The 12,597-nt window shown below is 47.9% G+C and overlaps 1 protein-coding gene across 1 annotated transcript in view; it reads right to left on the bottom strand.

Annotated features, from left to right (window-relative positions):
• Nucleotides 1-1,454: 1,454 nt before the first annotated feature.
• The window catches only part of SHISA9 (shisa family member 9), a 266,046-nt gene continuing 254,903 nt past the window's right edge, over nucleotides 1,455-12,597 (bottom strand). Inside the window, exon 5 of the mRNA XM_074345433.1 lies at nucleotides 1,455-4,717. Within this exon, the coding sequence (XP_074201534.1) occupies nucleotides 4,338-4,717 (380 nt within the window). The 3' untranslated portion in view covers nucleotides 1,455-4,337. The remainder of the gene's footprint in view (nucleotides 4,718-12,597) is intronic.

Genomic DNA, 12,597 nt, shown 5'->3' with positions numbered 1-12,597 from the left:
TTTATAAGTTTGTTGTTGTTGTTGTCTGTGACTTGTAACCAAGCAGACAGCTTCTCTAGAGGAGGACTCTATGGCTGCCCCTCCCCCTACCACACAGAGTCATGATTCTCTGTGGGCTGTGATGTGCGCTGATTAGTGACGCCACTGATCTGAACAGTTCCCAAGTACTGGAAAAGTGTCTTCTGCCATCCAGAAGTCTCCGATGACCACAACTATGCCCCAGAGAGAGAGAGAGCCCATGGGATCTGCTCTGGGAGACATCAGATGGCCCGTGACCAATGAAGGATCTCCAGATCCCTGGGTAAGGACCCTCACTCTGACTCCAGTCTGTGGTCCACTATTCCCTATTGACAACTTCCTTAAGGATCCAGAGAGTGGAGGCTTCATTCCCAGGAAACCTCAGACATCTGGCCTTGAGCAGTTCCTGTAAGCCCCCATCCTCATCCCCAGGGTCTTCAGGACTTCAGTACACGTGGCTGACTTCCACTTAGTGCCAGCGTATGGGATAGGGAAGGAACTGTCTCCCTGCTTTGTTCTGGCGTCTCCCCTCTAAGTCTCCCTTCTCCAGCATCTCTGTGCCTGGGGCTTTCTCTGACACCATGGAAATCCCTCTGTCCTTGCATGTGATAGCCTGGGAGTGTCTGAACATTAATACTCCCTGAAAGCAGTGCTCAAATGATGTCTAATGGGAGTTGGTGTGTAAACACCCCAGCTCCACTTGGATGAGATAATTCTCCCAGTTTCCCTGCAACATTAAACTCTAGGGCCCTAGAAAGAGACATGGCAATCTGAATCACATATAATCAGTTTTATTGCCAGGTAAGAAATTCATATTAATATAGTGAATACATATGTTTACAAATAAACATTCTTAGAAAACAAACAAATGTTTTTTTTTCATTGTAGGAAGTATTGTTGGTATCATAAACTCTGCAGTTGTTGACAAGTATTAACACAGGTTTACTTGCAGAACATACGGTTACTAAAATACTTGCACATAAAATATGCTCCATTTACACAAAAAAAACTGGGGGGGAGTTAGATGGGGATGCCAGGCGGCGGAGCCCAAGGCAGATGGAGGCTGAGACGCTCTGGGAGGGCAAAGGGAGGTCAAACTCTGGTCCCACTGGGTTGGAAGTTGGGGGGGAGCTAAAGGTAAGAAGTAGAGGCTAGCGCCGCGGCATGGGATGGGGAAGGGATAGGCTCTCTGCTCTGTTCTGGTTTCTCTCTCCTAAGACTCCTCACTTGAGCTGGAGGATCCTTGTTGATACATGGTAGCCACAGTTCCATGAAGCATCCATCATGATCTTCCAGTGTCTTGGTGTCTATCCACCCCCCCTAGAAGAGGCCAAAGAATTGACTTCCCTATCCAGACCCCCCCCCCACTTCCCCCATCTCAGTTCAGCTCCCAAAGCCAAATGGGAGGCTGAGAAGTACTACTCTCCCTGGTCTAGCATCCCGGCTGCCTCTCACTGACCGTGCTGCAACTTGGCCGCCAAGTTGATAGCTCCAGACCGCCAATGAACACAGCTCCCTGCGTGAAGTGTACTCAGGAGAGAAGGAGCATGAAGAATAAACCCCGTAACTTCAGAGACCAAGAAAGGTCCTTAATCAGGGCCGGGATAAAGGTCAGATGCAGACATGAGCAAAGAGGGAGACTAGGATGAGAGAACTTTTGAGCTGGAGGGTATCTCACAGACAAGCCAGCCCAGTATTTCCTGAAGCGAGTGTGGTGTACCACTAGTGTATGCAAAGTAATCTTCAGTGGGACGTGGACAGCGCTAAGTAACACTGAATTGTACAGGAAAGGATTCCCTTTTCCTCAAGGAGAAGGTCTCCATGGGGTGCTGGTATATCTTTAACAACTCTTTAAAATCTGCTGATCTGTTTTTAATTTAAAAAGGAGAGGGGAGAGCGAGAGAAAAAAGGAAGGGAAGGGAGAGAAGAGAAAGGAGGGGAGCAAATGTCAGGCTCCGGGTTCAAACCCTTCCACAGGCAGCAGTCTGCGGCTTGAATTTAACAGTCGCTGCATTGTTGCCTTTACACTTGTTTTATTATTACTATTTATCGTGACTGATACTGGTTTTCCATTTGTGATAATGGCAGGAAGTTCTCCTTTCAGAAGTTAAACATATTAAGAATGTATCAATTTAGATACAAGTACGGTGACAGTGATACACAGGGATACCAAAAGTGTGTTGCAGGCACACGGATAACTAACGTCAGGGAAACACTGACCAAGCCCAGTGGCGTTTCCTCCACGGTGAGGGGCACTGGGATACAGCCAAGAGGCTGAGGCAGCGGGCGCTAAACCTGCCATCCCTGCTCAGTCCAGCACAGAGCCTCGTTGTAAGTGGCATCTTCCAGAGGCTCTTCTCTGCACAGGATCATTGTTTTTCAAAGGGCAGGAATTTTGCTATTTCAAAAAGTTTGAAAAGCTCGATCTCACTCCAATTGCCCACATTTCAGATGGGAGACTAAAGCCTAGAGAAATAAAATGCGCTCTCAATAGCCCCAGATCAGCCGGGAGTGAAAATGAGAATAAACAACTGGTTTCCCTGATCTCACGGCGTCAGAGTGGGGAGACCAGAAGGCAGAACGCTGAAGTCCAGCAGGCCAGGAAGGGTCTTGTTGGACCAGACCACGTGCAGCTTCTGACACCACAGAGCTAGGGGTCTCTCCGAGGTTCCTGTTCATTAAGCTAAGCTTTTTTAGGGGCCGGTTGAAAACTTCTCACCTTAAATGAAAATCTTTTCTCTGTCAACTCCCCTCATTGGGCTTCCCCTAAACGAATCAAACTAGTAAGGAAAATTGTCTTTGTGGGAACCCCCAAGGGCTAGGAGAACCAACCTGAATGACAACCTCAGGGAATCGTAGATACGGGGATGAACGCATTGCAGCACCTGGGGTGGGGGGGTTGGCGGGACCGTGGGAGTTAGGGGACCCAGCAATGTTCGATCGGTTTGGAAAGCAAGAAAATGGTGGGGCGCGGGGGAGTTTTGACGGTGTGGGAGGGAGGGAGGTCGTGGTCTTTGCAAGTCGCAGTAGCCCCCTCAGAGAGTGTGATGGGTTGGGCTCACCAACAAAGGGAGGGTGGAAACATCTTCTACCACTGCAGAAAAAACAGGAGGGAGGAAGGCGAAAAGAACACACGTTGCACTTGGGAAACAAGACTGTCATTCAACAGTGACACATTGAAGGCACCACCCACGCTTATGACATTTTCAGTTCAAAGCAGTTGAAATTCGGCAGCGGCAGCAGCAACAGGCTGAAGGGGGGAGGGAGGTGGGGATAGACAGTGAATGGAGGACTGGTTCCTGTGTCTGTTTCTTGTCTCGGAGGCCAGATGGGAAACGCCAGAAATCAGAGGCTCTGGGTCCCCTTCCCACCTCTTGCCAACGTTTCAGCTGTGAATTCTTTTTCTTTGCTTTTCAATTCATGTCGTTGTTGATTTCCTTAAGTCTTGAAGATGCTGGACAAAAATTAATCTGCTGTTTTTGTCTGTTTTGTAGTGGGATTATATTTTCTTTTAAAAAAATGTTAGTTAAGACTCTCTGGACCCTCTCCCCGCCATGAAAGCTTACCCCTCCCATTTCCATGGTCACGGTCTTTTTGGGAGTTCTCTAAAATGTTCTTTCTTCCCCATCACTGTCGGTGGGTTCAGGGTCTATTCATTTTTTGTGTGAGTTTGTGTGTGTGTTGTTTTTTGCTTCCAACATTGATGATATGAAAGGTCCTGTAAATAGCATGGTTGGGGTCCGGTTACTGTCTCACTGCTCATCCAAATTTTATGCCCACCTCACTACTTCCTGGGATGAGAAAACGCTCATCACGGGTCCAGAGTTTCCTCCGCAAACATTTCCTCTTCTCAACACCCCCTCATCCTCCCACCTTGGCTTTTCTGCCCAGAAACAGACAAGGCGTGGTAAATGGTATATGTGCTCAAAGGGACAATTTCTCTAAATTGTGCTACTGTGATTTTTTTTCACCGTGGGTTTCAGTTTCAAGTGAGGAGGACAAGAAAAGTCAGCCCCACGGTTTGGGCACGTCGAGTCGGCCCCCTGGACCCCAAAGTCGAAAGAGGGTGTCGTGGCGTCCCCTCCGCTGTATTGCTCCGGTCTTGCTCAGCTGCCCGCCGACCCGTGCTTGGCGTGACCCGGGGAAAGCATGACTCCATGTCGCCGGTAGGTTTGCCATCGGTTGGTGTGGAGAGTGAGTGTGGGTGGGTGTGCGGCCGGGGGACGGGGAGGGTGTGGGCCGGGATTTTTTTTTTTTTTTTTTTTTTTTTGCCTCTCTCGGTTGAGTGTGGTCTCCAGGATGTCCCCTGGGGTGACAGCTCAGACCGTCACTTCTGTTTTGCTGTTGGTGATGAAGTATGGCTGTGGGGGTGGGTAGTGCTGGGGGCGAGTCCCCAAGGGGTCGCTGGAGCCCGACTCGGCCACGCCAAGCTTGCCCTTGTTCCCGTAACCCTGCCGCCGGAGGGACTGATCCTTGGGGTCCCAGCTCTTAAAGTTGGCGGTGGAGTTGTAGGCCAGGGGGTGGGGGGGAGTCTTGTTGGTGCGAGACTTCTGTCCATTCTGCTTGGCGGGGCCGTGCTCGGGACTGAAGGTCCGCGGCTCGTCCTCCACTCTCACGGGATGCAGGGGCAGGTTCCCCTTGGCCGCCAGCTCGGCCAGGTGCCGGCGCTTGGAGTAGAAGTCGTCGTTTACCTTGTCCGCTGTACGGTGGGTCGGGCAGGGAGGGGGACGAAGAAGGGAAGGAGAGAGCAGAGACAGAGAGAAAGGAGAGAGAGACAGTTAGGGACCAGCAGGTCAACCCAAGAACAGCATCTAAGTGGGCCAACAGTCCAGACGAGACACACACTAGAAACTCCACCTGGAACAGACAGAAGGAAGGAGGACAGGGTCATATTCTCTCCACACAAGAGCAGGACCAAGAAGGCGGGCGAGGGCATCCCCAGAGGAATCTCTAGGTCCCCTCCTTAAATCCTTCTTCTCTCTCGCACCTAGCACTCCTCCATCCTCGCCTTTCTTACAAAATGCAAATATTGTCTCATTACGAAAAGGATGCATCCTCATTACAGAAAATACAGAATGTGTTGAGAAATATTCCTCTCTATCAGCCACCGCTCGAGACAGCTGATGTCAACACTTGGCTGCATTTTCTCCAGGTTTTCTCAATAAACAGAGTTTCATTTGGGGTTTGTATTAGTGCCTTGGTTTGCTTTTGTTTTTGCTTTTACCTGTGTTCACCTCCCAGCTCTGCCACCTACTAGTGGTGTAACTTTGGCTAAATAACTTTCATTACCGTTGGGTTCTGCATAAAGACAGCAGTGACAATAAAAAAAGCATATTTCGTAGGATTGCATGGGGGGTAAGTGATATGACGTATGTAATGTGCTGAGATGTTAGCACCACCATTATCATCATTATCATTATAAATAACTGTTGAGTTTCTCATTGCAACATTCTAGCAAGAAATTCTTCACATTGTTATAAGTTGCCAGCAAACAGCATTCCAACACCTACGTGATATTTCAGTGAGTGGAGCAACAGAAATTAGTCAGTCGTCAGGCTGATGAGCATTCAAGCTGCGTCAATACATTGCCGATACGAATAAAGCCGAGATGAGAATCTCCTCGACCAAAGCTCTCTTTGTAGTTAGAATCTTGGATGTAGCATAATTCTAAAAATACTTTCAAATCTATACCAGAGAATGGGAAACTATAGCCCATGGGTCAGTCTAGCCACCACCTGTTTTTGTACTTGAAGTTTGACCTGAACGCTGCCATGCGCATTCTCTTCCCTGTTGTCTGTGGCTGCTTTTGCTCTGCAACGGTACATTTGAGTTCTTGTGGCAGAAACTGCACGGCCCACAGAACGTGAATATTTACTATCCAGCCTTCAAATGGATTATCAGAAGTGGAATTACTTGGCCAAAGGGTGTAAACATTATTCAGGCCCTTTATACATATTGCCAGCTCTGCTACAAAAGCATTATGCCAATTTCCACTTCATTCGCCACACGCTAGAGCACGGAGTGACTTCCTTTCCCTTCCTTCCTTCCTTCCTTCCTTCCTTCCTTCCTTCCTTCCTTCCTTCCTTCCTTCCTTCCTTCCTGTCTTTCTTTTCCGTTCCTTTTCTTTTCCTTCTTTCCTTTCTTTCTTTCCCTTTCTTCCTCCTTTCTCAATTTATCTGATACTTTCCTGAGCCTTTCTTTTCTTTTATTTTCCCTCACCATTCTTTTAGTAGAAGATTTCCTATACTTGCAAAATTAATTTTAGTGATAAACCTTTGAACTGCCATCCCCCAGGAGTCCGGAAATATTTGCTGCTCTTTTATGCACATTTCCAGCACCCCTCACTGTTTACATGTGTGAATTTATGTAAATCCCAGGAGGTCACTGCCCTTCCATGTTTCTTTTCTCATTTGATCCTTTCAACAACCACAAGAGGTAGGCAAGATGGGGACTATAACCTCTGCTCGACGGATTAGGAAACTGGCGAGCGGAGGCAGGTGGAACGATTTCGCTGCCATCACCCACAGCCAGTGGGTGAGCCAGGGTGGAGCCTAACTCCAGTCGACATGATTTGATGCTTTTGAAAGGCCGTAGAGGGAAAAGCTTTGTTTTCAGGAGTGAGTGGGCAAATCTGCCCCTACTTGCCCGCTCTGTGTCCAGGGCAGACATCACTCTTTGATCACAGCGCTGTTTCCTAGCAAGGTTGGCCTCTGCTGAGACTCCCCAACACAACAGCCCAGCAAGCCACATGGAACTTTCCATGCTTAATGCAGTTTCAGTTGGGTTTCTGTCCCTGTTAATGTAAACAGCCTTGAATAATGCAATCTTTCAAAAGAAAGTCCCCCCGTCCTTCCATTCTAGAGCCGTCTGAAGATACAGAATATCAGTGCCAAGAGGAACTATGGAATAGCTCCCGACGTGGGAAGACCACACATTCCCGAATTACGATGCACTGCTTAAGGTGGCATGAGTTACATTCAAGCCGATGTTAGAATCATATCTTTCTGCCTTCCAGAGGTCAGTTCAAGGTTTCCAGTGTGACGATGTTTCAACAGAAGAACGCTCTGACATTCACCCTTGGACTTCAAAGTTCATGTACCCAGCTCCCTCCAGGACAGATGCACTGGGATCTCTCACTCAAGGGGGCCAAGCCTGAATCCATCAACATCACTCACTTCTGTTCTCCAGACTCGCCCTTCCCTCCTGTGGGAACACCAACTCTCTAGTCACTGGAGCCGGAAACATGGGAGCAGTGGCTGACGTCATCCTCCTCATTCCCCAAGGACAACTGCCAACCTACGGGTCCTTCCTGCCATATCTACCAAAGGCTTCCAGAACCTATCCCACGTCTCCTCCCTGCTTTGAACACTACTCCACTTCCACCACCAAACTGGCCCCCCTCCCTCGAGTTTCACCTCCCTCAGTCCAAAGGCATACTTCTAAAATGCAAAACTGACCATGTCACCCATCTACCAAAACCCCTCCGAGCAATTTTGTTCAGTCATTTAGTGATGCGTCAAATGGGTATGGGCCAGGTGATAGATACTGGAAATCTGAGGAAGAATCAGAAACAGACAAGGTCCCCGTCCTCGTGAGGGGGACCTTCTACTAGGGAGGGACAGAATGTGACCAAATAATCCCCTAAGTCACAGAAAAGGAGACCTACCGTTAGTGCCGTGAACTATCCTGTCTTATGAGTATTTATAACGAGGTCTCTGAGCTGGTTGGAGAACCAGATGCCAGAGCTGAGGTGTCTCCCCTCTTCATTTACACAGGTGCTCTGTTAATTCATCTTTCAAGACTACGCTAAGGTGTTACTTCCTGATCTCCCCACTCCCGGCTCCCTCAGCAATCTCGGCTCTATCATAGCACTGACTCTGCCGTCTTCTAATTTTCCACTTTCACATCTATGGGCTCTCACTGGACTGTGAGGGCTTTGAGAGCAGGAACCTAATCTTTCCATCTGTGTGGCTCGGTGGTTCTCCATCCTGGCAGCGCACAGGAACTGCAGGAGAGAGCTGTGACAGCATTCAGACTCCTGGATCCCTCCCCCAAACAATTTAATCAGAATCTCTGCGGATGTGGCCCAGACACAGGTTTTTCTTTAAGCTTCCCAGGGTGATTCTAATGTACAGCCAGAGTTGAGAACCACAGGTACAGCCCTGGCGTCTAGCATGGTGCCTGCAAAATAGTTTTTTTTTGGGGGGGGTGAGAATTAAAAAGAAGTGACTTCCCATCTTACTCCGGCTAATCCCACCTGCCTCCCTGCTCAGGCACCCCTCCCTTCCAGGGAGTCTGACAAGGTCAGGTCCCTCCATAACAGGCCCTTCTCCAGGGCACGGATCAGAGCTGCCTTTTTCCTCTGTTTACGTAGTTCGTTCATTACTGTCTCTCTCTCCCACTAGAGTTCCAAGAAAGTGAGGCCAGGTCTGATTTTTGCCCACCATTGCATGAGCAATGTCCAGCCTAGTTCCTGGCAGATATTAGGTACCCAATAAATACTCAGTGAATAAATTATGCACAAAATACAAAGCACAGAGACTATCAGGACCATAGTAGGAGTGGAAGCTCCTTTCCCCCTTTCAGTCTCTTACTGAATGTCGCTCGCCCTCACTATGTGCCCCGGCGTGATCCAGAACCATTCATTCCCACATTCCTCTTTCTAGATGATGGACTAGTCTTAGGTCAGCTCAGAGCAGGGGCTGCAATTGAGGGTCCCTGTTTCTGACAAACAAAGGACATTGATTATGACGTTGGTGTCCCAACAAAAAAGTTCTAAAGAAAGAGAGTCACAGGCATTCAACTCTTGCCATATCAGAGTGGGTAGAGGGAGAGGCCCCCCCGTGAAGAGGAATCATGAAGTCCCTCGTGGAGAATCTACAACCTGCTCCACAGCCAACCCTGAACTGGTCCCTTAGTGAACGTGGCACTGGGCACCCCCAGAGATTGATACCTGGGGTAGGGGTGGAGTAGACAGAGAAATCTATAGACTCTGGAATCGGACAGACCTGAGTTTACAAGGCCTCAGGAAGGTCACATATCTCTTAGACCTCTAGTTCCTTTGGTGTAAAATGGGGATAATATTGCTACTCTCAGGTTTACTGTGAGGAATAAATTACATGAGACATATAAGCTTTATAGCGCAATTCTGAAAGAGAGTTAACTATTCAGTACATATATTTTGTCTGTCTCCTGGCTTATGAAATAGGCACTGGATTAAATCCAGCAGACATTTACTGAGCACTCACTCTGTGCCAGACAACCTGCTAAGCACAAAAGAGGCACTTATCCAAACCAAGCATCCTTCATTCCTGCCTTCCTAGCTCCCCTCCACCTGCCATGCATGTTGAGTGCCTAGTTTTTTCCCTAGGAGATGACCTAAGAAGGGACTTGATCTGTTTGGGATGAGGGGCTGCTGAGGGAAGGCATCCTTGAGGATGCTCTTTTAGTTGTAATCTGAAGGTGAAGGGCAGCAGAAACAGCATGCTGGCGAGGGCACACAGGGTGTACTGCAAAATGGCCATGAAACTCTGCAGTTCCCTCCATCAAGAGGCGGAGTCTGTTTCACCATCCCTTGAATGTGGCCTGACCTTGTGATTGGCTTTAACCAGTAAACTACAGCAGAAGGGATGTCAGGCACAACCCAAGCCTGGGCTTTTAGAAGTACTTCAGCTTCTGCTATCAGGCTCTTGGAACCCTGCCTCCATGCAAAGAAGGAAGACCAGGTTAGCCTCCCGAAAGATGAGAACCATGCAGTCCAGTTGCCCATGTACACCAAAGCCAACAGCAGCCTGCTATCTGCCAGATGCCAACTGCAGCCATCCTAGACCGTACATCCATTAGCCCACTTGCCAACTGACCACAGATACTCAGTAAGTCTGGCCAAGAACAGCCAATCCAGCCAAAACATGAAGAAATGCCCAGCTGACCCAGAACCACAATCCTAGTAAGCAGTTGCTATGTCAAGACACTAATTTTGGGGGGTAACTTGTTACACAGCAGTAGATAACTGATACAGACCAACATTTGCAAAAGCCCTGAGGTGGGAAGTAGCATGGTAGTTTGAAAAAACTGGAAGGGTATCTATGTAGAAAGCAAAGAAAACAAGGGTTATCAGATCATCTAATGTCCTGAAGGCAGGGTTATGTCATTCACATCTATTTATTTGTCTGACCAATCTTCCCTCCACAAGACTCTGAGGTGTTGTAGCCAAGTGCAGAACAGGAACAGACTTAATTGCCTGGGGCATGAAAGTGTCCTTCAGAGAGTTATTTTCAAGATTATTTCAACAAGGATGTGTTTGGTGGTTAGGTGGGTGAACTGTTCCCTTAACCAGGAAATGCAATTTTTGTGAAATCCTCTTTCTGGTCCCCTCCAATTTAGATACAGAGGATGGGGAAGAAATACTTAACCTGGCCACTCTTGGCTTTGTGCGTTGTGGTTCCTGTCTTAGTATATGAACAAGTTGCTTGTGAAAGAAATCACAGATTCATTGAACAGCCTTGTAGGCCCCATTAAATAAATGTATTAACCTAATCAGCCTGGGTACCTCGTGGGCAGATGGCTGACAAGTCGACCAGGAAACAGATTGTGTGAAGCTTTCGACAACACTAGTCCTCTCTAGTTTGATTTTTCTTCATTTCAAAAGAGGAAGAAAGAATGAAAAAGGTGCTTCCCTTCCAACAAGCCTAATTGCCTTGAAGGAACCAAGTCTTTAGAATTAAACTGAACCGTCCCCCATCTGTCTCTCTCTTAATTAGCAGCAGACACTTGTACAGGTGCAGGGCGGGATGGCACCTCGCCTCCGTGCAGATGGAGAGACTCAAGGTAGTAACCAGTTTTCCAAACAAGCTGCACAGCTGAGGGTCTCGGCAGGTGGCCTCCCACCTACCTTCTCTCCTTGGGCCAAAGATATCTTAAGGAGGGGGTTCCTACAGCCCATTCTCACTTGGTGATGATCTCGGGTCTCAGGTGATGGATTGCGCCTGGTAAGCAATGCCCCAACCTAAGCTTTCACCCATTCCTCGTTTGTCCCTCCCTTTGGTCCCAGAGTATGCTGAAATGGAGATTGATGTCCACAGGGCCGTGCTCCCTCTGCAGGCTCTAGTGGAGGATCCTTTCTTGCCTCTTCTAGCTTCTGGTGGTTGCGGTAGTCCTGGCATTCCTTACCGGTAGCTGCCTCTCGAGTCCCTGCCTCTGACTTCGTGTGGCCCTCCTTTCCATGTGTGTCTACATGTCCAAATTCCCCTCTTCTTAGAAGGACACCAGTCATTGGATTTAGGACCCATGTGAATCCAGTATGACCTCGTTTTAACTTGGTTACATCTGCAAAGACCCTGTTACCAAGTGTGGTCACATTCTGGGGTTCTGAGTGGATTTGGTAGGGGGAGATGCTATGCAACCCAGTATGCACAAGATTCCTCTCTGTTCCTGAACACATCAAGCTTTTCACCATCTCAGAGCCACTGGACCTGGCCCCTGCAGTTCTCACTGCCACAATGCCCTTCTTTTTGGTTGCATCTCTGGCCCTTCTGGTCGTCTGGTTCTCGGATCAAAGGTCAATTCTTCAGAAAAATCCCTTCTATTGAGACCATCAGGAGAGATTCCCCCATCCCCAGCTGCTTTCATCACCTCTCCCTGTTTTAATATGAAAATATCTCCATCATTATCTGCAATTATCTTTCTTAGTTACTTGTGTGTTGTCTGTCTCCCTTGACAAGAGTATAAGCCCCGATTAGGTTAGAGATCATATCTGCTCTGCTCCTTCCTGTATCCCCAGCATCTAGCCCAGCACCGGGCACATAGCAGGGTGCAACTATACACATCTGATAAAAGAAGAAAAGCAACAGAGGTATTTCAATTCCAATGACATTCTCTCAAATATTAGAAATGGGCAGGATGTGTCATCTTCTGGTCATCTAGTCTGTGGTAGTTAATTTTATGTGTCCACTTGACTGGTCCATGGGGTGTCCAGATTAAATATGATTTCTGGGTCTGTATGAGATTAACATATAAATCAGTGGATGCAGCAAGTACACCAACCTTTCCCATCTAGGCGGGCATCAACCTAATTTGTTAAGGGACTGACTACAACCAAAAGCAGAGGAAGGGAGGATCCGTGTCCTTCCCTGCCTGCCTGCCCGAACTGGGACATTGGTCTTCTCCTGCCCTTGAACTGGGATTTACAACATCGGCTCCCTTGGTTCTCAGGCCTTCAGACTTGGACCGGGACTACGCCACCGGCCTCCTGGGTTTCCAGCTTGCAGGTAAAAAATAGTCTGTGGGACTTCTCAGCCTCCATAATTGCATGAATCAATTCCTTGTAATAAATAAATACATATATATACACACACACATATATAGTATCCTACGTGTATAATGTATCCTACTTATGTACAATATATATATCCTATGTATCTATCACACAGATGTAATCAAGTTAAAATGAGGTCATACTGAATTAATGTGGATCCCAACCCAATGACGGGTGTCCATATATGAGTAAAGAAATTTGGACACATAGACACACACAGAGGAGGGCCATGTGAAATTAGAGGCAGAGACCGGAATGATGTAGCT

Source organism: Camelus bactrianus, chromosome 18, assembly GCF_048773025.1.
Source record: "Camelus bactrianus isolate YW-2024 breed Bactrian camel chromosome 18, ASM4877302v1, whole genome shotgun sequence".
NCBI classification, from domain to species: domain Eukaryota; kingdom Metazoa; phylum Chordata; class Mammalia; order Artiodactyla; family Camelidae; genus Camelus; species Camelus bactrianus.
This window is presented reverse-complemented; position numbering and strand designations above follow the sequence as displayed.